The 27236-nt window shown below is 41.4% G+C and overlaps 1 protein-coding gene across 5 annotated transcripts in view; it reads right to left on the bottom strand.

Annotated features, from left to right (window-relative positions):
- The window catches only part of SLX4IP (SLX4 interacting protein), a 120583-nt gene that overhangs the window by 43928 nt on the left and 49419 nt on the right, over positions 1 to 27236 (bottom strand). For 3 of the 5 annotated variants that reach the window (XM_054024484.1, XM_054024485.1, XM_054024482.1), the window contains 2 exons: positions 13419 to 13508; positions 7383 to 7506 (listed from right to left, as the gene is read on the bottom strand). In XM_054024484.1, coding sequence (XP_053880459.1) covers positions 7383 to 7506; positions 13419 to 13508 — 214 coding nt within the window. Of the gene's footprint in view, positions 1 to 7382; positions 7507 to 13418; positions 13509 to 25482; positions 25732 to 27236 lie in introns of all 5 variants that reach the window. The other 2 variants (XM_054024480.1, XM_054024481.1) reach the window with 1 other exon arrangement.

Genomic DNA, 27236 nt, shown 5'->3' with positions numbered 1-27236 from the left:
CTGTAAATGGGCTAGCAGCATACAGGCCCAGGTGACTTCAGGACACCAGCAGTAGCTTGTTCTCTGGGCCTTTGTTACCCTTAGGAGTGAGACATGAGCTAAAACTACCACCAACTCTCACAAATGGTGCCAGTACTCAGTGCCCTATACCCATAGTTTCATGCAACCAAGCAATTCCCTGCTCATTTCCCTCACCCATGGTGGGTCATACTCACCATGGCTTGAGCTGAGAGTGGCATTGGGCACAAGCACTCCAAAGCAGAAGTGTCACTAAGCATGTTTTGTTTAACACTTTAGGGGAGCAATGGAAGGGGGGAGTTCTGAATCGTAAGTTTCGCTTTCCGTTCCTACCATACTGATAATGGTACCTCAAATGTGTTTTATCTGTAGCTGCAGTTGTTGCAGCCTTGAAGGGTACACCCCTTACACATCAGCAGAACAAATGACTCAGATGAGGAGAATAAAGAGGAGGCGAGAGGGCATGTTCTGTGAAATGCTGCAAGCCAGAGCTACATCAGACCTTGAACAGAGGGCCTGGAGGGTGAATATTGCAGACTCTATGGAGACCTGGGTTCTGTTCCCAGCTCTTCCACTCATCTGTCTGCTCTTTCCTTCACCATTGGGCCATGGTGTCTCCCGTGTACGAGGCCAGCAAAGAACCAGTTAGTCTGAATCTTTGCCTTAACACAGCATGGTGCTGAAGTGGGGCACACTCAGATGGGGGTCAGGCTAGATGACCCTTGCAGTCCCTTCTAACCCTATGATTCTATGGAGAGGAGGCAGGCACAGGAAAAGGAGAGGCAGGTGAACAAGGACATAATAGGGCTTCTCCATCAGCAAACTCAGCTGCTGCAGACAATTATGGACCTCCAGATTCAACAATCCGGGGTTGGACTCCCATTGCAGTCTGTGAAGAACTGCTCCACAGCGCCTCCCTACACCACCCTTTCTCCCCTAGCATTCAACATGGCCTCTGGGCCTGCATGCTTACCCCTACCGCTATACACTGGGGGAAAGCCTGAACAAGAATAGCTTCCCATACACTGACCTGTGAGAACCACAGTTGATGTACTTGTAGCTACAATGGACATCAATGTTCCTTCCTCTTGTTTATTTATTAAGGTTCCTCAATTGTTTTAAGTTAAAATGCATTTCACTTAAGCTCTTCAGAGATTTTTTTGGAGCTGTTTTTGTAAGTGAATAAAACTCTTTGTTTTGAAAGTGATCCATCTTTATTAGTTTACAACACATAGTGCACAATGCCTGATGACAGTGAAAGTAGTGGTCTTGTACACTCACAACCCACAAGCTCAGTGCCAAACAGTGTAATTTTCACCAGTGTACAGTAAGCACCCCAGCATTAATAGGTACACTGTCAGTGATATATGCACAGATGTGCAGCAAGCACCACACAATTCCTAACAGGCCCCCAAACTGCAGCACCAAGTTGAGCACAGCGCAACACAGGACGTTACTGTGGATCGCTGTTAGAGTGCTCTTTCAAAGCCTCCCTAAGCCATAGAGCTCCTTGTTGAGCTTGTCTGATAGCCCTTGTGCTGGAATGTTCAAACTCAGCAGAAAGCCACTCCACCTCTGCCCTCCACCCTTGCGGCAAGTTTTCCCCCTTTTCTACAAAAATACTATGCAGGACACAACAGGCAGCTATAACCATTGGGATATTTCTCACACCGAGATCCAACATGGTGAATCAACAACGCCAGCGCCCTTTCAGTCTACCAAAAGCACATTCAACTGCTGAGCCTGTAGTTGAATCTTTCCCTGGTGCTGTCATGGTGGACAGTTTACAGCTTGATGAGTCAGGGGAGCAAGAAATAGGCTGAATGCCCCAGGATCACTACTGGCATTTCAACATCACCAACAGCAATCTGCTGGTTGAGAAAGAAGGTCCCTGCTTGTAGCTTTCTGAACAGTCCTGTGTTCTTAAAGATGAGAACGTCATGAACCTTCACTGACCAGCCAACATTGATGTCAATGAAGCATGCCTGTGGAGCCACCAGCACTTGCATACCCATGGAAAAGTTGCCATTTCTGTTGATGCACTCTGCAGCAAGGTGATCTGTGCCTTACTGTCAGGCAGATGTGCATGCCATCTATTTCTCCACTGCAGTTGGGGAACTGCATAGCCGCAAAGCCATTCACTATGTCCTGCACATTGCTGAAAGTCACAGTCCTGTGTAGCAGGAGACTATTAATGGGCCGGCCTACTTGTATCACAACAGCTTTTACTGTGGATTTCCCACTGATCGGTAGCAATCTGGTGTTGCAAGTTTCCACGGTGTGATCACCACTCGCTTCTCCACTGTCAGTACAGCTCTCAGTTTGGTGTCCCTGGTGTTGGATGGCTTGCTTGGCACACAGATCCAGAAAAGTGATCTTGTGGATCTGAAAGTTCTGCAGCCACTGCTCGTCATCCCAAACCTGCATCACGATGTGATCCCACCAGTCAATGCTCATTTCTCAGACCCAGAAGTGGTGATCCACCATTTGCAGCGGATCCATGAATGCCACCAATAACCTTGAATAGGTTCTCATTATGTCCTCATAGCAAACTGACAGCCAGGAAACTGCCATGTTCCCCATGGTTATTCTTGTGGCTCAGCAAATACCAAAGGATTGTGCATCCTATGTTTGCAATGCTCATGACAGTAGTGCAGAGCTGTGCAGGCTCCATGCTTCTGTTGGAGCTGGCAGACAGCGACAAGTCCCTCGCGGGTTAGTAGGAAATTGAAAATAGGCACAAAAATTATGGGATATAGATATTATGGGATGGAGAACACTGCCTTATGGAAAGTTGATCTCTCATTCTTAGTCACCTCTGTGCGAGTTGTTTCTGCCCCGTCATGCATTCCCAAAACTGCCCAAAAGACAGTGCGCTGAATTGTGGCGGGTTGCACACTGGGATACCTACCCATGGTGCACTGCACTGTGGATCGACACAAGCACTCCTGGTGAGCACGTGCAGTGCCGACACAAGGAGCCAAATATGCACACACAAGCGATGGACTAACTGCAATGGCTGTACGCCAACGTAACTTGTGTCAGCAAAACTTTGTCGTGTAGACATGGTCTTGCAGAATAAACACAGCCAACTCCCTTCTCCCTCAAGAAGTAGAAGGAGGAGGTCACAGTTTGCTAGGTACTTCCTTCCCACTCCTGCTACTACGTGGGAGATGAAGGACCTAGCCCTGTTGACTTGGCAAGTCACCTTTTAACCCTTTTCTCACTTCTTCCCAATGTTCCATCCTTCCCTGTGTCTTCTTTACCCTCTTCCCAACTTTCCCATCATTCTTCCTTTATCCTACTATGCCCTTGAACTCGCTGCTCAGCCCTCTTTTCAGTCTCTTATTGCTTTATTTCTGCAGCCCCTTACTGTCAGGCAGAAGAGCAGCCACTTTCCCCCGAGTAAGGAAAGCAGTAGACTAGCATGCTTGAAAATGTCATTATGAGAGGATGTCAGTGATTGGTAAAAGTGGAGCACAGTGATGATACCTCACAAATTCTATAAGCTGGGTCTGAAGTTAAGAGATAACAACTCAACTTACACTTCTGCAGAAAGCCCAGTTCTTAATGGGTCAAATTTTCCAAGATGCAATTTTTGTGAGGGGCTGACTTGCATGCACTGAACGCCTCATATGGGCATGCTAGTGAGGTTTACGAGCTCAATGCCCATCTTGCACATCTCTGGGCATGCAAACTGGATGGGGGGAAAACTGTATCTTTGTAAATCTATCCCACTGCGTTTTTCTCTTAAAAAATAAGATAAACCAAAATCAAACACTTTTCGACATTAGATCAAACACAGGAAATAGAGAGTTTACTCTGAAACCAATGACTAAAGACTAAATTAAAGCTTACTTTGGCAGATAAGTTACACTGGCCATTTGGGAGGGGCAGAGAAATTGTTCAAACAGAAGGAAGAATAGGAAGAACTTGCTTGTTTTGGCTACTTTCTCCCATTTTTCCATTCTCTATCCCATTTTTCTTTCTTCTTCTCTTGTGTGTAACACCCACAGATTTCCTAATGAGATAGTATGCGACCCACCACGCACTACTGTGTGGGCGTAAATGAAAGAGCTGTGTAAATTAACAAGTAACTTGCACAGAGATTTTACTTATGTGTCACAAACAGGGAAGGCAATATATACCTCCATAACGTCAGACAGAGAAATCTGTTAGCTGATGATTTTCTCCTTGAAATATCCAAGGTGACTCCTCTCTGCTCCGCAGCCCTAAGAGGCAGGTCCAGACTGCCAATCAAAGAGAGGTGGCTTGGCTCCCACTTCTGGGGAAATCCCCAATTATAACATTTTTCAGCTTTAGAAGATGTTTAGGAACTTCTATTAACCCCATTACAACACAACATGAATTTTTCCTGCAATACAAAATATAACAGAGTGGTTGTGCACATTTCTTTGTATGACACTGAGGACTGTTCAGATTGTGAAGTAGTCATCTCCCAGATCTTGTGTGCAGTGACTTATTCTGAAGGGTTCCAGTTCCTTTCTGTAGAACCCAAAGATACAATATGTTTACCATCTATTAACTAAAGGTTTTATTGCCTTGTTTAAGGGCTGGTAACTGGTAAAGTGTAAAAGTTACTGGCCTGTGGATCTTCTGACTAGCTGGCTCCTGATAAGATGGATTCTGATTGCCCTGGTGAACATTCATACATTCCTTTGTTTCTTTCTTAGGTGTACTGGCTTAGTGAAGAACATATGAATGCTGGACTTAGGCAAAGCACTTCATTTTCTCAGAGTGCCGTATTGAGGCACCATAGACAGGGCTTCCAACTCAAACGTTTAAGGCAGAGAGGGCGTAAAAAGATGACTTGGTAAGGACATTCAACATCAAATCGAGTTTCCATGGAATTTTCTTTTTTTTACATTTATTTTCCATCTATCAGTAATTAGTGGGAATTAATCCAGCAAGGTGAATGGGATGATAGTTCTGGCAAATCCAAAATCTAGAGCCTCCAGGGTCAGAATGGAGTCATTAATGTTACTGATGACTTCTTTTGACGTATTTGCCTTTAGGGTGTTTGTTATCAGGGGAAATGTAGACAAGACACATAGATCATCAGTTTGCCAGGGCTGGAACAGCGTGCCAGTTTTCTAATTAAAAGGTTGCTTTAAATTAACAACTCACAAATGTGTCAGGCTTCATATATACTCTCAGATTAACAACTTATACAAGATACCTGCCTGCGCATCTGAGAACAATTAAATTTATTTTCACACAATTACTTTTAAACACACTTTATTTGGGCAGCTACCTTTTTAAAAACATATATATTAAAAATGTTTCTCAGTGGGAAAAAACATTCCTTAGCAGGATTTCTTTTTAAAATGGTATCCTTTTCTTTTTTCATAGGAAAATTCTATTTGTTTTCTCAAAACCAGAAATATAAGAGGATCTAAAAGTTCACATGCTTTATAAACATTGCACAGTTCACTCTTTTAGGGGGATAAATTAAGGTTCCCAACTTGCAGGAAAGGCTTTTAAAAAAATCTTTACTGGCCTCCAGCACTTTCTACTTATATTCTATTTTGTACTTGTGGGAAAAAAATAGTCATGTCATAGCAAGCTAGTTCCCATGTATTCCTAACATATTTTTATAAAGGCTTCTACAATTATTTGTTGCCCTAATGAGCCACCAAAACTGTATTTAATCTTTGCTGTGCTTAATAAAATATATGTTCATATTAATATTCATAACAGTAATTGCACTGGTACTGCAAATAGGGAGGAACTGGTTGAGAATTTGAAAGTGGAAGACAACTTGGGTGAAAGTGATCACGAAATGGTAGAGTTCATGATTCTAAGGAATGGTAGAAGGGAAAACAGCACGATAAAGACAATGGGTTTCAAGAAGGCAGACTTCAGCAAACTCAGAGAGTTGGTAGGTAAGTTCCCATAGGAAGCAAGTCGAAGGGAAAAAACAGTTCAAGAGAGCTGGCAGTTTTTCAAAGAGACATTATTAAGGGCACAAGAGCAAACTATCCCACTGTGTAGGAAAGATAGGAATTACGGCAAGAGACCACCCTGGCTTAACCAGGAGATCTTCAATGATCTGAAACTCAAAAAATAGTCCTACAAAAAGTGGAAAATAGGTCAAATGACAAAGGATGAATATAAACAAATAATACAATCATGTAGGGACAAAATTAGAAAGGCCAAGGCACTAAACTAGAATTAAACTAGCTAGAGACATAAAGGGTAACAAGAAAACATTCTACAAATACATTAGAAGCAAGAGGAAGACCAAGGACAGGGTAGACCTATTACTCAATGGGGGTAACAGAAATAGTAACAGAAAATGTTGGTTGTGCTCAATGACTTTTTTTTTGGCGGGGGGGGGGGGGGGGGTCACCAAAAAGGTTAGTAGCAATTGGACATCTAACATAGTGAATGCCAGTGAAAATGAGGTAGGATCAGAGGCTAAAACTGGGAAAGAAGTTAAATGTCTTCAAGTCACCAGGGCTTGATGAAACACATCCTAGAATACTCACGGAGCTGACTGAGGAGATATCTCAGCCATTAATGATTATATTCGAAAAATCATTTAAGACGGGAGAGATTCCAGAGGACTGGAAAAAGGAAATATAATGGCAGTCTATAAAAAGGGAAATAAGGACAACCTGGGGAATTACAAACCAGTCAGCTTAACTTCAGTACCTGGAAAGATAATGGAGTAAATAATTAAGCAATCAAGAAAGGGAAGGGAAACTACCAAGTAGTTTATGCCCTAAAACAGTTTTACAGACTTAGATTTGAGTAAGAAGTATCTTCAGATATTAAAACAGTTATTTTAAAACTTCCCCTTTTTGTTCCCCCACAATAAAACCTATCTACAATATCCAGCTTAAATAAATGGCCCTCCTGTTTTGTTGTGTTTCTGCATACGATTAGCTAAACGAGATCACAACTTAACAAACCCTGCTACCAAGCTGTGGTAACAGAGCTGATTAAATGACTACCAATTCTAATCACAACAAAACGTGGTAGGTGAAATATACCTATTTGTCATACAAAACAAGGATAAAAAAATAAGGACGTAATCTCTATGTTTTGTAATTTTGGCGTTAGGTGAAATCATATAATATGTATGTGATGTGAGTGTATACAGAGAGAGAGAGATTCAGTCTAACTTAAGAACTTTTACATATAAAGAATATATATTCTTATATGGCAGAAACAATATATATATTTTTACATGTAAAATCACTTAAGTTAGACACTAGGTTCACTGGATTTCCTGGTAGGGACTATGTCATTTATAGTAATCAAAAACAGAATAAAAATAATTTCTACCATTTTTTCATTTTATTTACAATATTTAAAATTATTGTACTTGACCTTACCTTTTAGGGACAAGGGACTGGATTGTGTGCATTCCGTGTGTTTCCACTGGCCACGGTGTTTACGAGCTTCTAAGTAGTGCTTGACTCTTGAATCAATAGTGTCTTTTAGCAGCAAGCACAGTTCCTGAAATAGAAATCAGTTGCAAATTTATGTCTAAATCTATGCATCCTTAAAAATTAATATCAAAGCACTCAAAAATGTATGCAGAAACCCATTCTATGCAATTCTGCACTGTCATATTTTAAGGACTATTGAAAGTATAAATAAATGGGGAAAGTAACTTTAAAACTGCAACAAGGGTTGGAAAAAGAATTAGACTCTTTAGATATACATTTTGAAAAATGAAAGGCAGAAATTACTAAATTACAATATTATGGTTATGGTCAAATATGACAAATTGTATGGCTGAGTAATTTCCCTAATCAATTTTACTGTGAAAATTCGCATTAACTAGATACATGAAATAAACATAACATGACATTAAGATCACAAAAAGTGACATCACTCTTGCTTTTGAATAGTAAATTATAATATTTTATTCAGGCAAAGTTAATAAATGATACATTTGAAAATGGAATCTACCATGAGAAAATTCATCCTCCATAACATGAAGGTGTAGTAGGGGGATTCTCTCAGGAATTTGTAATGTTCTAATTTCTCTTCTAGGATCCTTGTAAACAAGACCAAACTATTTTGGTTCAATTCCAGGAGATACTTTAGGGAAGGCTAGAAGTTGAGTAGGTCACGGAGAACTAGTTTCACTGGTTTACTTAGAATTCATTCCTAAATTTAACTGTTTACACCTTGAAAACTTATTTAAACACACACACACACCATTCAAAAGCACCTGAGCAAAAGCTTTCGTACAGGAAGCACTTGAATAAAATAAAGACTTCATCTCAACATAGGCTGACCGGATAGCAACTGTGAAAAAACGGGACAGGGGTGGAAGGTAATAAGCGCCTATATAAGAAAAAGTCCCCAAAAATCGGACTGTTCCTTTAAAAACAGGACATCTGGTCTCAACAGTACTTTGAACAAATTCTCAGTTGACTGTATATGGACTCGTTTTGGCCTCTCTCTCAATATTCCCATTTTCCATTGCACAGTATCTCGTTGTCAAAGAACTGATGCTTTGTTGGACACCAAGATATAATTTTAGGTTTAAATTTTTCATGTTCAGACAGATGAAAAATTAAATGAGTACTTTTTTTAAATTAAAGATTTTTGCAGGGATCAACTATGACTAATCTAGAAAATATGCAGAATAGTCACATGAAAACAGATGATCTAAACACAGGTATAAATGATTAGGTCTCAAAATAATGTACTACATGCATATCAATGATCCATGCATGCTATTTTCTCCTTAATGTTAGAATGACGTTTTCATTTTAATGAGAGAGCACACATAAAGCGTGGGTTCTTCGAATCTAGTCTGCTGTTTAACGCGTCAAAGTAACCTCATTGCACATTCTCCAATGGAAAAAAATATTTTTAATTAAAAAAACAAACAAACCCAGGAAGTAGCTGAAACATCAGATGCACTTGGTTCCCTTTGCAATAATAAAGATTAATATAAACTTCCTTACATCTATATTCAAAATATTTCTTTTAGCTGTCGTGTTTATGAAGAGATTACTGGACTAGAACTCAAAATAAACATAAGCATACCTTTTAAAAATGTCAACTGGCGCTTTTATCAAAGAAAATTAATATCCCTCTTTTTCACTTATAAAATAGAATTGTGAACTCAACTGATCTTGTTAATGGGGCATTATAGCCACACACATATAGCACAGCAATGAAACTGATGCAACAAACTTATCAGAATACAAAATTGTTGTTAAACTATAAAGCCACATCTTCTACTCCATTACCTCTAGGGAGAGGGTGAGAAAGGCAGAAAAGCAGAGGAAGTTACTCAAATTCATCAAAGAAAGGGCAACTGAGTCAATGCAGCAGCATTCTCCCTCCCCACCCACAAAGAATACCCTACAGACAACCTCTATGTAGTGGTGTTCAACCTGGGGTCCTCAAGGCTCTAAACTGGACACCAAGTGTGATTGTGTTAAGAAGAAAATTTGTATCTGATTACAAACTGAAAATGTGTCTGTGACGTTGCACTCTATATGATTTTATGAAAATATGCTGATGAGTATGAATATAATGTAACTGGGATATGCTTCATGCATAAGGTCTCTTGTAAGGTATCATTACAAAGCTTATAATCTACTGAATGTGGTCATCCTATTTGTATAAATGTATCACTCTTGTGTCTGAAACTAGAAATATAAAATATAACTCTGAGGGCCTATTGTAATTATGCAAAGTGTGGGCCATTAATGGTGGCTTGGAATCTTGATGGCTCCAATCAACCAGGACAATTGACTGCAGATGGCTCTGTTTTACTTGTAAGTCTTCCTGTAGACGTGTGTGCTGGCAAGTGGGTAATGAAGTCTTACAGTGACATGTGATCATGTCACCTGAACTGGAATCCATCTTTAACCTGGTGCTTTTCCATTGAGAAGGAAGGGGTGGGAACCCAGAGAGGGACGAAGGATTCCCGCCTTATGCAAAAGATATATAAGTGGGTGGAACAGTACAAAGGGGGCAGCCATCATGAGAAATCCTCTAGCTACCACCTGAGCTGGAATAAGGGCTGTACCAGGGGAAAGGACTGTGCCCAGACTAGGAAGGTGTCCAGTCTGTGAAAGAAACTTATTGAAACATCTCTGAGGGTGAGACCTTATCTATATTCAGTTTTATTATTGTATTAGACTTAGATTTGCGTGTTTTATTTCATTTTACTTGGTAATTCACTTTGCTCTGTCTGTTACTACTTGGAACCACTTAAATCCTACTTTCTGTATTTAATAAAATCACTTTTTACGTATTAATTAACCCAGAGTATGTATTAATACCTGGGGGAGGGGGGGCAAACAGCTGTGTATATCTCTCTATCAGTGTTATAGAGGGCGAACAATTTATGAGCTTTATACAGGGTAAAACGGATTTATTTGGGGTTTAAACCCCATTGGGAGTTGGGTATTAGAGTGTTAAAGACAGGAACAATTCTGTAAACTGCTTTCAGGTTAAGTCTGCAGCTTTGGGGCACGTGGTTCAGAGCCTGGGTCTGTGATGGAGTAGACTGGCGTGTCTGGCTCAACAAGACAGGGTGCTGGAGTCCTAAGCTGCCAGGGCAGGAAAGCAGGGGCAGAAGTAGTCTTGGCACATCAGGTGGCAGTTCCCAAGGGGGTTTCTTTGATCCAACCCATCACAGTGTCTTTTACTAGAGGTTCCCCTCAGCCCAGGCACAAACACTAGAGCTCCTATCCTGCTCTCCACTGACTCAGTCAGAGAAGTAGATAATGGAGCAACCAGTCTCTCTCCTCCTTCTACCAATGCAGTACGGTGCCAATGGGGGAAGAGCTGAGCAGCTACAAAAGGAAAGGGCCAGGAACACAGTATCATTCCCCTGCAAATTCATACATAATTCCCTATGTAATAGCCTTCCAGAGTGTCCCTCCCACACCAAACTGTCAGCAGCTCATTGGATTTTGGCCCCGGGGCAATCAGAGAACCAATGGAATCAAGGTTCCTGAGAGACTTGGGTTGCTCTGGGGCAGGGAGTAGCCTGCACATCTCATAGTTCTACAGAGATCCTTGAGCACAGAGGAGCTATTGTGATAACTGGGCCTACAAATTTACTCGAACGGAGCACAACTGTAAAAAGTGAGTGAAAGTTCATAAGATGTCACAATAACCTATAAACAAAAATTGTTGATGGGAAAAGGTAAAAGGAAGACAAAAAAACCTCCCTGAATTAGTCCAAACAAAAATGCCTACTGATTTAACACCAGGACTGTATAAAGATCATGCCTGGTAAATAAGAAGAGTGTGGGACTAGAAACTGAACCAAAACTTGGGAAGCACGCAGAGCCACGTGCCCACCCACAGGGGCCGCAGGGGCGCGTTGGCCCCTTCCGGGAGTGGCATGGCCATGTGGTGCACTCCTGGCTGGCAGGGTGGGAGGAGTGGCTTGGCTCGTGATGGGGAGGAGATGCTGATGTGCCTGAGTGGGGCCGGGGTAGGCAGGGAGCCTGCCTTAGCCCGCTGCGCTGCCACCCAGGAGCTGCCCGAGGTAAGTGCCCCCAGGCATGAGCCCTCACTTCAACCCCCAACCCTGAGCCCCCTCCCAGAGCCAGCACCCCTCACCCCCTCCTGCACCCCAACCCCCTGCCCCAGGATCAACTCAGAGCCCCCTCCCGCAACTCCAAACCCCTCAGCCCCAGCCCAGAGCCTGCATGCCCTCCCGAACCCCAACCTTCTGCCCCAGACCAGTGAAAGTGAGTGAGAGTGGGGGAGAGCCAGCGATGGAGGGGGAGAGGGGGATGGAGTGAATGGGGTGGAGCCTCAGGAAAGGGGCGGGGCCTCAGGGAAGAGGCGGGGTAGATCCTGGGTTGCACTTAAATTCAAAAAGTGATCTTGTGCGTAAAAAGGTTGGAGACCACTGATCTAAATTAATACAATGGGGTCTTCCCCCTTCGTGGCTCTGCAGAGTCTGGAAAAGGCCAGGAGGCAAGCCACAAAGTGATTAGTAGAAAACTGTGTCGGTTGAAAACTGAAAAGCTCCCAGGCCCTGCACCAAGTTTTTCTACATGGGGTATGATTTTGACTATGGTTTCTTATTAATCGTTTCCCTTCCCACCTTATTATATCAACACAAAATCTCAATAAGGCTTTTAAGACATATGTTGTTGAGCTATTATAATCACATTTCTCAGCTGGTGAAGACACTCAACCCTTGTGCTTTACTCAAAGTGTGAGGTCACAGACGAGTATCAAACACCCTGTTGTGCCTCATTATTAAATCCAATTTCCTGAAATTCATATCTTATATTTTGGCAGTCATGCAAAATACTTTTTTAAAACACTGGGAAGTCAGATAAACTGGGACAGTAAAATCAGTTACAAACAGAAGCTTTAATGAAGATTCATTTACTCAGAAGCAAATTTTAAAGACTTTTCCTATAAACTTCTCTCCGGTTTATAAGGCACAGATCAGTTGAATCATACTGCTAAATATTCTGCTCCCCACCACCCCAGAATAACAAATCATTACGCCTTTTGATTTTACACTACTGAAGCAAAATATTTTGTGAGAAGTATTGGGATGTTCTGTGATGACAAGTCAATTATGCCATTATTAGGAAAGCGGTCTGCTGAAAAGTACCGTAACAGAGACTTGCGGGAAAGGACTGGCACTTGAGGCAACTTACATGTCTCACATTCATTTTAATAGGAGACTCAAGTTCCCACAATAGCCTGTAATGGAGAAAAAAAATCATCCAGTAAATTGTTACTAGATCCCAATAGAAATCATAGGAAAAAAATCTCATGAAAGGTACAAACTTCATGTCCTTGGTCACTGATGCATATTACAGTAATTTTGCAACATTTCATCTATGGTCCTAAACCTAGTTCCTGTTTGGAATTCTAATGGACCTTTGAAGAATAAGGTTAGATTTTCATTCTACAGGAGATAAAAGATCTGCTGACACTATAGCCTGAATACCAAGACAACATTTTCTTGCACTTGTTATACTCTTGGTGCAACACTCGTATTTCTGAGAGCAAGGAAAAATAAACAATTAATAAAAAGACATTTGATAGGAACTGTAGAAAAGGACGGTATCCATCTTACATAATCTTCATTTTATTAATCATTTTCTTAGCTTAAGATAATCATACATACTCACTACAAGTATGTGTTTACATTATGTTCATAAATCTAAAAAATATTCAAGTCAGAATAGCGCACACAAAATAGTTTAATATTTAAAAGCAGTCACTTAGTGACCTGAGGGGAGATAACACACATCACAGGCCTCGTAGTCCCAAAGGTCAGGGTTAGGTATAACTCACAATACTGAATACATCACAGTACTGAGAAGAAAATCTGAACAGTTCAATGCAATCCAACTTTTTCCCTGCAGCTACATGCTTTTGAAGTAGAAGTGATTTTGTTGTACCTCCTTCTCATGATCTGAAAACCAGCTGGAGTCTCTACTGGAGCCTTGAGGCAAAATATGAAAATCCACTAGGACAGCAAAGTTCCCACACTGGAAAAAAAAAAAAAGGAAAGAAAGAAAAGTTAAGTAGTTGTTGTTGTGAGGCACACATCCAGCAGACAAGGAAATAAACCGTCAAGTGATCATAGTCAGAGGTGCAGTAGCCACAATTAAAGTCTGAGAGTTTTTTAACCTTTTTAAAGAAACATTTCATTTTTAGATATGGAATTTCCAGTTTTAACAGGCATTCCACATATTTATAATGGGAAACAGTGCTAGAAACAATATTATTTTGCTTATTATAACATATCAAATAACAGATATTGCTACTTGGTAGATGTACCAAGCATAAGCACTCAGATTCTTGAGGATGTGCTAGTCACAGATGCACATTTAAGGCTGCGTTGTGTTTTGCACATAACTAAGGTGTTAAATCTTCACTTTATCTAAGAAAAAGACAACATATCCTCCCCAAATTTGCAGCACTTACTCTATTGAATTAATTTTCTGAGATGTTACAATTATTTTAGAGGTTAAAATAAATTTTAAAATGAGTCCCTTAAAAAAATTAGCAACTGTATCAGTCTTCTGTTTATCCTACATTATCTTAATAACAGAAAAATACACTCTTCGAACTTTCCATATATTTAACATTAATCGGAATCTTTTATCTGGCCTCTATTTAAAGAAATTATGTTATATTATTAATGACTGTATCTAATCGTTAGGATTATAAAGGCTACAGCCAGGGTCATCTCAACAACTCAGATAACTTTTAAGTGGGGCCATTGTGATATCAGAGTTTCAACCAGTCACCATCCTTTCTTTATAATTAATTTATATGCAAGAATTCTAGTGGTTGGAATGAGACGGGATGTGAGGGAGACTGGACATATGAACCAAGAATCTTCACTGGTAGATAACTTGGCCCAACTGGCACTGCTGGGCTCCACTGGTTTGCCAGGCAAATAAGGCAGGAGTATAGTGGAGCCTTTCAAGTGCAAAAACATTAGGACTTTGAAGACTTTCATATAGCATCAGTCTCACTAAAACAGCTCTCTAACCCAGTAAGTCAACAGCAAGTTAAGGGCCAATTCAGCACTGCAGTTTGGCTGCTTTATGCTGTTCTTATGGTGCAAGTCAGCTATAAATGCAACTGGTAAAGTGTGCTCTTTCTGTTTTGGCACTCTTGACCAAGTGGGATGGGAATGGCTGCAGCATCTCTTCCTAATACATTTGAACTTGACTTCATTCTTGAGAGGAATAATTTGGAAAGCTTATGAAAAAGCAAATTCAGTAGCAGCATTAGATAACGTGCACTGCTCGTGTGTGAGAGATATCCACAGGCTACTGGGGTAGAAAGCCCTTAATTCCCCTCCAATAGAAATAGCTACCAAGACTGGCTTCTTCACAGCTCTATTTCCCTTGCCCTTTATTGGAGCAAGAGAACTGAACCACAGATCACAGGGATACCTTCTCTCTTCTTAGCTTTTGTCAGACTAGCCTCTACTTTTTTCCCCAAAGTCATTCACTTCATCTTATGGCAAGTTCGGAAGTCTCTCCTGTTACTCATTATGAAAGCCAAATGAAGGCAGCCATGCTTATGTGCAGTTTCAATGTATGGAACACTTGTCCTCATCATCCTACCATCAACACCTTAGGACACCCATACCCAATGTCTGGCTGCATCCAGGCCATCAGGACACATATATATTCTTTGCATTTTTCCTGGGAGAATCTGTGAAGTAGTACAAGCCCCTTTCGACAATTTAAACTGTGCCTTGCAGTTTTCACTGCTAGCAATTGCCACTGAAGAATGGCAAATCCTTTTTCCTGTAAAGTGCCTCCGTTCATGAAGTAGGGGTTCCAGACCCTTAATCTAGACAGTCACAGTCCTGACCACAGATGACTGTATCATCAGATTCTTGTAGGAAGAGTAGGAAACGGACTCCCAACGTTTCTGTGCCTTTTTTTTTTTTTTTTTTTATAAACTGCCTTATCAATAGCAGAGATAAAATGAGGAGACTACCACCCCTCCTACATCAGCTGGCGCAGAATAGGGTGCATGGGCAAAGCAATCCTTGAGTGATTATCTTGTCAGATCCTGAAAGCCGCGCGGGGTGACATCAAAGCGATATTTGGCTAGGGGACTATAAGAAACATAACTTGTTGCAAAATGTGAAGATGCCAGTTCAGTATGTAATAGTCTGCCCTATGAGACAGTAAGGACCCATGGTGTTAGGAGGTACTGTGGTCTGACTGTCTCACTGTCTCAGGCATTTCTAAGGTGTCTAACACGATGATATCCAAGCAACATTGTTTATAAAAGACCTACTGCACATGGTCATTACAATACTCAGGAATTTTTCACAAAAGTAGGCAATATTATTCCTGGAGTCCTAGCCAAATCCCTGGATATTTACATTCTGCCACTTACATTTCCCCTGTACTTTCAAATGGATATTCTATGCTTCACTTCCTGTCCCTAAATATTACAGGGTGTTGATTTTCACTGCTAAACATCTGCATATTCAACTCCAGCATTTCAGTTGTGGGAACAATTATTCCAAGTAACAGCAAAATAGATAAATTATAAAATAAAGCACTTTTTTGATCTTTGAAACTGAAAGGCACATCTAGACCTAATGTTCAAGGTATTACAGAAAGTACACTACTTGAGCGTCTCTTACTCTGAAAGAGTGCTAAATATGTTGAGCAGAAATCTAAAAAAAATGTACCATGATTTCATTATGGTGATTTTTACCAATTGCAATGCCATATTAAGTAAATCAGACATTTCTCCCGTTATTTCACATTTCAGATTAATACTTTTGCAGAAGTAATTACTGACCAGAAGCAGTCAACAACAGCTTACCTGCAATTACAAAATAATGTATGATCAACATTGTACCAGTAAGTAGAATACAAAACTCTGCCAGATGAGACAGGCATTGTGTAATCAGTTTGCAAAGCTTCTAAGTTACGTATAGGTATCACTCACTGAAAGAACAGAATGCTTTGATCTATTTTTCAAAAGGCGGCCTTCTCTTTCCTCCAGAGATCCAAGAATTAACAGATGGCTGCAATACCAAACCTCTCCAAGTTTTTAAACTGATGACAAAGTACCTCTAAAAACCTCTAGTGAATCATTATTTAGTCCCAGCAAACTTTTGATTTGACTGGCAAACTTCAAAGTTACAGACAGTACATAACAATATAGGTAATATAAAGCCATTACACTGCACACAATCAAACACCTGGCACACTGAAGGTATTAGTTATGATGAATTTTTAAATAATTGGTACATGCTAAATGTTACCTTAAGCCATTTTGTACTGAATATAGAAAATATAAATATTTAGGCCTGAAAGACATCAGCCTGAGGTCAGATTTTATTTTTTAAATGGTTTTTGTTTGGGCGCTAAAATTACACATAAAAGGACACAAGGCAGAAAAGGATCACCAAGATACACCTCTACTTCGATATAACGCAACCCGATATAACACAAATTCTGATATAACGCGGTAAAGCAGTGATCGGGGGGGGAGGGGGAGGGCTGCACACTCCGGGGGATCAAAGCAAGTTTGATACAACACCGTTTCACCTATAACGCGGTACGATTTTTTGGTTCCTGAGGACAGCGTTATATTGAGGTAGAGGTGTACAAGATGCTATGTGAGCAGTGGGCCTGCTGGGTCTCACTAATGCTAATTCTTCAAACACTTAGACCCTGCCCTGTGATGGAAAGAATGGCCCTTGTGCAGGCTTCTTTATACCTTGCATCTACACTACGCATCTGTCAGAAAAGCATCTCAACATAGCTGCTGCCACTGCAGCAGTAGAGAAAACAGCTCTCTGTACAGACTAAACTCCAATCCAAAGACGTTAAAGAAAAAACCCTGGGACTTACATTGCTCAGTGTTGCTAACTCTAATGTTTTCATTACAAGTCTCACAATATTTGGTCTTTAAAGCCCAACCTCCTGGAGTCATGTGATTTCACAATGACAGGTTTCAGAGTGGTAGCAATGTTAGTCTGTATCAGCAAAAACAACGAGGAGTCCTTGTGGCACCTTAGAGACTAAATAATTTATTTGGGCATAAGCTTTTGTGGGCTAAAACCCACTTCATCAGATTCATGGAGTGAAAAATACAGTAAGCAGTATATATATCACAAAATGGGCAACGTCCATCTTGATTGCATTGGCCTCGTTAGCACTACAAAAGTAATTTCCCTCTCTTGATATTCACCCCTTCTTTTCAACTGTTGAGAATAGGCCACTTCCAACTTAATTGAATTGGCCACGTTAGCACTGACCCTCCAGTTGGTAAGGCAATTCCCATCTTTTCATGTGCTGTGATATATATACTGCTACTGTATTTTTCACTCCATGCATCTGATGAAGTGGGTTTTAGCCCACGAAAGCTTATGCCCAAAAAAATATGTGATTTCATGAGAATCTCAACTTTTTTCCGGGAAAAAAGTAAGTTTGTAGCCCTCATGGTTGCAGAGGAAAGCTTTAAAATGTGAACCCTAAATGTTCAAAAATCAAAGATAAATAAAAAGAACACATAATTAAAAAAAAAAAAAAGATTTTTAAGCCAGTCTCATAACTTTGGGGAGCCTGACCCATGATTTTTCAAGGGTTGGGATTGGCAATATTGTAATCTAAAAATCTGATAACACTTAAAACTGTACACCATATTGAAAAATACAGTTAAAATTGGCATTTCAAAACTACTAGTAAAGACATTTTAGACATGTGTTATATATAAATAGCTAGCAATCAAATGTTTATCCTGCCTTAATTTTAGGAACTTCAATATAACCTTACTTTCCCCAGCCTGAAACATGTTGTTTATATATTAACCTTCATCACTTAATTATTAAGCAAAGGACTTAAAGTTATCTCAGGGTATTGCCTGTGTGTCATGGTCCAGCAACAGAATTTAATTAATTCATAACAACATTTCTGGGCTCAGGCAGCTTGCAAAAATACATTGATCATGTTATGGATTCCTTTAAGGGGACATAAAAATGTTTTTTTAACAGAATCAGAATAGAAACCACCAGGATATGGTCTGAATTTGTCAGTCAAGCAATGTCGCTTGCCTACAGCCTGCTAAAACGTTGGCCCGGGCTAAACTCAGATGGGTGACTCTGCACAGCCTGGCAAACAGGCAAGACTATTAAATCCAACACTCCAAAAAGCAGAAGAGGAATTAAAATAGACCGGTAAAGTTTATTTCTAAATTCAAATATGCACATAACCTGTTTCTGGTGCACACACTCTAGTTCCTGTCCTTGCACATTCATCATTACAAGTAGCCTGAAAAGAAAGGCAAGATCAAAGTAAACAATCTTGAGAAGGGAGGGAGAGGAATGGTGATTTTACATTCAGTTTTGCCAGTCCAAAAGTGCTTTATCACCACCAGTCATTCCCTGGCAGCCAATTCCTTAGAGCCCTAATTTTTTGTGGGGTATGATCAGCAAAACAATTCACTCTAATCTTTGGTTAAAACAAAATCAGAGAAGAATGGAAACAGATTAGCTTTTTTGTTCTGCTGTCGTCACAAATGATTTCATTTCTCAAGAAGATGCCTGCTGACTTCAACAACATGATCAACTTACAAATTTTAATTAAAACCATTTTGAAATACATTTCACAATTCAGATGTGGTGAGCAGTGCTTCTCAACATGTGAGCTTTCAGACTGCTGTGCTCAGCAAGTGGGTGCAGCTTCCTTTTAATGTACAATTTCCCAGGGCTAGACAATGCTAGCTACAGTTTTATTCCACTCTCTGATGTCAGAAGTATGGAGCAAAGAACTAGATCCTGATGATCACCTCTTGATGATATCACAGGTGGTCAAAAAGCTGGTAATGGTTAGGTATGTCACAATGTATAATCAGCAGTAGGGCAACAAAGGTATACGCTCAGTTTGCACTAAAAGCATCATAAAGCCAAAAAGAAACTCTTGAGCTTTCCTCCAGTGGAAGGAGGATTTGGGCCTGCAGAGCTTCACTGTCTTTAACCTGCATTTGGGGTAGCTTTCTGGCTACTGCTGGAATTTCCTGGCCCTGGTGGATCAAACGAGACTTTTCGAAGTCACAGCAAAGTTCCCCGAAGCTTCCTGGAGCATCTCAGTGATGGGTGGATGATCATCATCATATTCAAGTCCGAGGATGTAAGAGATTTTATTTGTTTGTTTAGTTTTGTTGGCTTTTTGTAAAGGAACTAGGGTGATCAGGTGTCTGGTTTTCAAACACCTGGTCGAAAAGGGATCCTGGCGGCTCCGGTCAGCACTGCTGACTGGGCTGTTGACTGTCTGGTTGGCGGAGCTGCACCAGGCAATGGGGCTGGCAGGCTCCCTGCTAGCCTCTGCGCCTCCTGGAAAGCAGCCAGTATGTCCCCCCTCAGGTTCCTACGTGTAGGGGCAACCAGGGAGCTCTGCACGCTGCCCCTGCCCCAAGCACTGCCTCCACAGCTCCCATTGGCTGGGAACCGCGGCCAACGGGAGATGCAGGGGTGGCGCCTGCAGATGGGGCAGCACGCAGAGCCGCCCGGCCTGCCTCCACGTAGGAGCCGGAGGGGGAATATGCCGCAGCTTCTGGGAGCTGCTTGAAGTAAGTGCCTCCTGCAGCCTGCACCCTGACCATCCCCCTCCAGGACCCCAACCCCATGGCCCACACAGCCCTGATCCTCCTTCTGCCCTCCGAACCCCTCAATCCCAGCCCAGAGCACCCTCTTACACTCCAAACCCCTCATCCCCAGTCCCACCCCAGAGCATGCACCCCTAGCCGGAGCCCTCACCCCCTCACACCCCAACCCCCTGCCTCAGCCTGGAGTCCCCTCCCACACCCTGAACCCCTAATTTCTGGCCTTACCCCAGAACCTGCACCTCCAGCCCAGAGACCGTACCTCCTCCCACACCCAACCCCCCTGCCTCAGCCAGAAGCCCCCTCTGAACCCCTCGGCTCCACCCCCCAGCCTGGAGCCCCCTCCTGAACCCCAAATTCCTCATCCCTGTCCCCACCCCAGAGCCCACACCCCTAGCCAGAACCCTCACCCCCTCTTGCATCCCAATCCACTGCCTCAGCCTGGAGCCCCCTCCTGCACTCTGAACTCATTTCTGGTCCCACCCCGAAGCCCGCATCCCCAGCCGGAGCCCACACCACCTCCCGCACCCCAGCCCCCTGAGCCAGCCCGGTGAAAATGAGCGAGTGAGTGAGGGTGGGGAGAGCGAGCGACAGAGGAAGGAGGGGATGGAGTGAGTGGGGGGACCGGGCCTCTGAGAAGGGGCAGGGCATGGACGGGGCCTCAGAGGAGGAGCGGGCCAAAGGTGTTCAGTTTTGTGCAAGTAGAAAGTTGGCAACCCTAAAAGGGACTCACTAAGGAACTTTATCCTTTCAAAATAAATAAATACAACTATGACATTGTTGGCATCACTGAAACTTGGTGGGATAATACACATGATTGGAATGTTGGTGTGGATGGGTACAGCTTGCTCAGGAAGGATAGACAGGGGAAAAAGGGAGGAGGTGTTGCCTTATATATTAAAAATGTACACACTTGGACTGAGGTAGAGATGGACATAGGAGACGGAAGTGTTGAGAGTCTCTGGGTTAGGCTTAAAGGGGCAAAAACAAGGGAGATGTCATGCTAGGCGTCTACTACAGGCCACCTAACCAGGTGGAAGAGGTGGATGAGGCTTTTTTCAAGCAACTAACAAAATCATCCAAAGCCCAAGATTTGGTGGTGATGGGGGACTTCAACTATCCGGATATATGTTGGGAAAATAACACAGCGGGGAACAGACTATCCAACAAATTCTTGGACTGCATTGGAGACAACTTTTTATTTCAGAAGGTTGAAAAAGCTACTAGGGGGGAAGCTGTTCTAGACTTGATTTTAACAAACAGGGAGGAACTCGTTGAGAATGTGAAAGTAGAAGGCAGCCTGGGTGAAAGTGATCATGAAATCATAGACTTTGCAATTCTAAGGAAGGGTAGAAGGGAGAACAGCAAAATAGAGACAATGGATTTCAGGAAGGCAGATTTTGGGAAGCTCAGAGAGCTGATAGGTAAGGTCCCATGGGAATCAAGACTGAGGGGAAAAACAACTGAGGAGAGTTGGCAGTTTTTCAAAGGGACACTATTAAGGGCCCAAAAGCAAGCTATTCCGCTGGTTAGGAAAGATAGAAAATGTGGCAAAAGACCACCTTGGCTTAACCACGAGATCTTGCACGATCTAAAAAATAAAAAGGAGTCATATAAAAAAATGGAAACTAGGACAGATTACAAAGGATGAATATAGGCAAACAACACAGGAATGCAGGGGCAAGATTAGAAAGGCAAAGGCACAAAATGAGCTCAAACTAGCTACGGGAATAAAAGGAAACAAGAAGACTTTTTATCAATACATTAGAAGCAAGAGGAAGACCAAAGACAGGGTAGGCCCACTGCTTAGTGAAGAGGGAGAAACAGTAACAGGAAACTTGGAAATGGCAGAGATGCTTAATGACTTCTTTGTTTCGGTCTTCACCGAGAAGTCTGAAGGAATGCCTAACATAGTGAATGCTAATGGGAAAGGGGTAGGTTTAGCGGATAAAATAAAAAAAGAACAAGTTAAACATCACTTAGAAAAGTTAGATGCCTGCAAGTCACCCGGGCCTGATGAAATGCATCCTAGAATACTCAAGGAGCTAATAGAGGAGGTATCTGAGCCTCTAGCTATTATCTTTGGAAAGTCATGGGAGACGGGAGAGATTCCAGAAGACTGGAAAAGGGCAAATATAGTGCCCATCTATAAAAAGGGAAATAAAAACAACCCAGGTAACTACAGACCAGTTAGTTTAACTTCTGTGCCAGGGAAGATAATGGAGCAAGTAATTAAGGAAATCGTCTGCCAACACTTGGAAGGTGGTAAGGTGATAGGGAATAGCCAGCATGGATTTGTGAAGAACAAATCATGTCAAACCAATCTGATAGCTTTCTTTGATAGGATAACGAGCCTTGTGGATAAGGGTGAAGCGGTGGATGTGGTATACCTAGACTTTAGTAAGGCATTTGATACGGTCTCGCATGATATTCTTATCGATAAACTAGGCAAATACAAATTAGATGGGGCTACTATAAGGTGGGTGCATAACTGGCTGGATAATCGTACTCAGAGAGTTGTTATTAATGGTTCCCAATCCTGCTGGAAAGGTGTAACGAGTGGGGTACCGCAGGGGTCTGTTTTGGGACCGGCTCTGTTCAATATCTTCATCAACGACTTAGATATTGGCATAGAAAGTACGCTTATTAAGTTTGCGGATGATACCAAACTGGGAGGGATTGCAACTACTTTGGAGGACAGGGTCATAATTCAAAATGATCTGGACAAATTGGAGAAATGGTCTGAGTTAAACAGGATGAAGTTTAACAAAGACAAATGCAAAGTGCTCCACTTAGGAAGGAAAAATCAATTTCACACATACAGAATGGGAAAAGACTGTCTAGGAAGGAGTACGGCAGAAAGGGATCTAGGGGTTATAGTGGACCACAAGCTAAATATGGGTCAACAGTGTGATGCTGTTGCAAAAAAAGCAAACATGATTCTGGGATGCATTAACAGGTGTGTTGTGAGCAAGACACGAGAAGTCATTCTTCCGCTCTACTCTGCTCTGGTTAGGCCTCAGCTGGAGTATTGTGTCCAGTTCTGGGCGCCGCATTTTAAAAAAGATGTGGAGAAACTGGAAAGGGTCCAAAGAAGAGCAACAAGAATGATTAAAGGTCTTGAGAACATGACCTATGAAGGAAGGCTGAAAGAACTGGGTTTGTTTAGTTTGGAAAAGAGAAGACTGAGAGGGGACATGATAGCAGTTTTCAGGTATATAAAAGGGTGTCATAAGGAGGAGGGAGAGAACTTGTTCACCTTAGCCTCTAAGGATAGAACCAGAAACAATGGGTTTAAACTGCAGCAAGGGAGGTCTAGATTGGACATTAGGAAAAAGTTCCTAACTGTCAGGGTGGTTAAACACTGGAACAAATTGCCTAGGGAGGTTGTGGAATCTCCGTCTCTGGAGATATTTAAGAGTAGGTTAGATAAATGTCTATTAGGGATGGTCTAGGCAGTATTTGGTCCTGCCATGCGGGCAGGGGACTGGACTCGATGACCTCTCGAGGTCCCTTCCAGTCCTAGAATCTATGAATCTATGAATCTATGAAAAGGTGCTTGAATGCCTGAACCAGGTTGCCTCTGGAAGCAGTGTCTGGATCTAGAGACTAGAGCCAAATTATTCCTTTGAGCCAAAATACGTTGCAGAGAAGAGTCTTGGCAGAGAATCTGGTGATGTCACAGGAGGTTCAAAATGGAGAAGGAGATACACATAGTCATGTGAGTCATCATCACCACGTCTTGGGTAGGGAGAGACTGGATTGCTGATTTGGAAATCTTGAAAGGGAGTTGATCTATTCAACCATAACTTCCAAAATTTCAGTAGGATACAGGCAACCTGAATCATCTGATTCAAAGTGCTCATGGCAGGAGAATAATTCCACTTCATAATCACAGGATTGGGGTGAAGACAAGTTATATCTAGGGGAATCCTCAGAAGAGAATGATTCGCTTTTTTGGCAGTGGTGTGTATAGCTCTTGCACCAAAGGTTCCAAAAGGGATGAGAGTCCCATACTTGGTGCTTCGATGGGATGAAGGGGGGAAGGGACAAGCATCTGGGGATTTATCAATAAATTACAGGAGTATGAAGCCTTCCTCAAAGTGATCCCTCTAAGACTTTCTCCTTGCTAGACAGAAACTAGGGTGGAGGGAGAGGGAGAACAGGGCCACACAAATTCTCAAAACAGATTGCAGAGAAAATCTCTGTTTGTGAGCACAGAAGCAAAAAATTGAGGAGTAACATCAGAGCAGCAGATCATCAGGCACACCTGTAGAGGGTGCTGACAGGCAGAGAGCACTAGGGATTGGGGAAGAGCAGGAAAGAGAAAATGAAGAACTTCTTACATGCTTCTGATACTTAGAAAGGATGGAGAAACCTAGAAGTTCCAAGTCTGATGGAGCAGCAGAATCTCATGACTGAGAAATTCAAACTTAGTGTTGACACACACAGCTGTTAATGCATGCAATTATTAAAATGCTCCTCGCAACCTGACAGGCTCAAAAATCAACTGTTTTCATACGACACAATACAATGAAATAATGTTTCTATATAAAGCTCCTCACTCCACTATTTTTATTTTAAATTTGCTTCCTATAATCCCTACTATATGTAAAATGTAGAACTGGTCTTCCAAAAACCACTCTGTGAGGCATACTCTTGAAAAAGTGGCATAAAATGCAGTAGAGAGAACAAGTTTATTTCAGTTGCCAACCAGTGCAATTCTGTAGGAGGCAATTTTGTAGCCTACAAATGGAAAGAAGCCATCAGGCCAGGAGCGCAAGCAATTGCAAAACACAAGTTCTTCCTCAGGGCAAAGGCTCCAAATATCAGTTCAATTTCAACATCGTAAAGGGATGTATCATGTCTCTGCCTGTGTCAAAATGGATCCACATAAACAAAAACTGCAAGATCACATTTGTGTCAGATCGGGGACAGATATCCTGAGCTCACAAAAAGTTGCATGCACCCTTTCCTTCTCAAGTGCTGCAGTTAACGTTCTGACAATCTGTGAAGCCACTGATGACAGGCCACAAATGAGGGCATGAGCAACTCATATTCACTGTGGTTTGTTTTTATTCCCATGAATGGGCTTAATAACAAAAAGAATGGACAGACAAGTAAAGGGCGAGTACAGGCATGAATAAAACGCCCTAAATCCCTGATGTATTTTATTTTACTTTTGCTGTAAACAAGAAAAAGGTATTTCTTATATGACTCTGTTAGAAAAAAATGGAAGGATTTCTCTTGGGAATATGTTCAATCACAACTTCTAGACCCTGGGTGATTAATACATTTACAACAAAGACGAAATCAATGTTTTGGGGTTTTTTATTTACCAGTAGTTGAAATATGGTCATTTACCATGTTCTCAAGCTCAATGCTTAATATAATGGGCATAAGCACTTTTCTTAATGAAAAAGGCATCCAAAGGCTGTAAGTGACCCTTCTCCTGCATCCACTCCAGACCATCTGCAATAAACTTTTCATCTTAAGAAGCTGAACTGATGAGGGATGGATGGAGGGGACTCAGGAGAGCTGAGTTCAATTCCCTGTTCTGGCACAGACTTCCTGTGTGAATCTGTCACTTAATCTCTGTGCTTCAGTCTCCATCTGTAAAACAAAGGTAACAGTAATGCCTACTAAAAAGGGCTGTGCAAGAATAAATTAATTAGTGTTTGAGAGGGTCTCAGATAGTATGGAAATGGATGTCATTATACACAGATATGTAGAACTGAGAGCCTTAACAATTTTCACTTCTTCCATCAACCCAGAGGACATTTCAAAGGATGTGTGTGAAGCCCATTAGCTTTCTATTATTAAAACTAAATTGACCTCCTAATTTATTTATTGTTTAAACATGAACAACTCTACATTTCTTTCTCTACCCGGACACCAGAGTCAGAATCAGGGCTTCACACCCAAGAATAGAATTGTTCATTGAAGTCCCTAGCAATTTTTAAATGACAAAATTAGCATTAAAAGTGGTCTTTGGGCCAGAGAATGTTGTTGAAAAGGTAGCTGAGAGGAAAAAAGGGACCAGGAAACAAAAACAAAGAAACAAAAAAGTAAAATAATTTTATGAAGACATAAATAGTAGTTAAAGATACTTTTAAGCCTTTTCAATACCATTCTCTTATATTTGTAGTCATGAAATAATATTTATAGATTTGCATAAAACACTTTCCAAATTGCATTTTAATATTAATTAGTCAAAGTTTAAAAATAAAAAGCCAAGATTTCCAGGGTACGTATTAATATGTTACTAGTACATTTCCTAGGTAACTAAAGGTAAAAGGCAAAGCACACCCAAGGTGTTTTACTAACTGCCTACTAATAATACACCACCTTTTTTATTTTATACGTGTGCACGCGCACACACACACACAAAAACCATGTGGATATATGAGATATATTCTATAATACATCAGATTAATTAGAGTCACTACAAAATTGCTTAACCGCAATAAAAATGCCATTTAAAAATTAGGTAGAAAGCTACCATCTCTTTTGATGTATGTTATGACAAAGGAAATAGATCTTACATCTTGGCATCATGGGAAAGTTACTTTCAAAGTTCTTTTAAGGTGAAGATGAGATAAAGCAAAAAGTAAGGTAAAGTAATGAATCAGTCCCTCAAATGAGGAGGAAAAGGAGTTCTGAAACAAGTAATGCACACAGGCTTATATGTCCTGGACACATTTTACAGCAGCTGCAGGGAATTGGGCTAGATTATTCTTCTGCCCCACCAGTATAATGGGAGGGAGAGAATCACAGGCAACAAACTGCTCCATGTCCCCAGACATGCAGCTAGTTCAGGAAGACTTTGACTCCTCTACTAGACCGTGAGAAATGCCCCACCTGCCCTAGAACACACTTCCTTCCCCTTGTCATATGAAGTTACCTACCGCAGAAGGCAATTCTTTATGAAAAAAGAAACACCACATGCAGTCCATGTTCCAGTATAAAGTATCTGCAGATGTGAAATCCTTATGCCAAAATAATTTAGCAGATTAAAGATACATTGATTACACATGCACAGACTTGTAACGTTAAACCCTTATAACTTTAAAAATACTAGTTTTGTTTTATATACTTGTCTCAGTTAACTTTCCTCC

The sequence above is a fragment of the Malaclemys terrapin genome, chromosome 3 (genome assembly GCF_027887155.1).
Source record: "Malaclemys terrapin pileata isolate rMalTer1 chromosome 3, rMalTer1.hap1, whole genome shotgun sequence".
NCBI classification, from domain to species: Eukaryota; Metazoa; Chordata; order Testudines; family Emydidae; genus Malaclemys; species Malaclemys terrapin.
The sequence above is the reverse complement of the archived record's forward strand: the minus strand, read 5'-3'. Positions and strand labels throughout refer to the sequence as shown.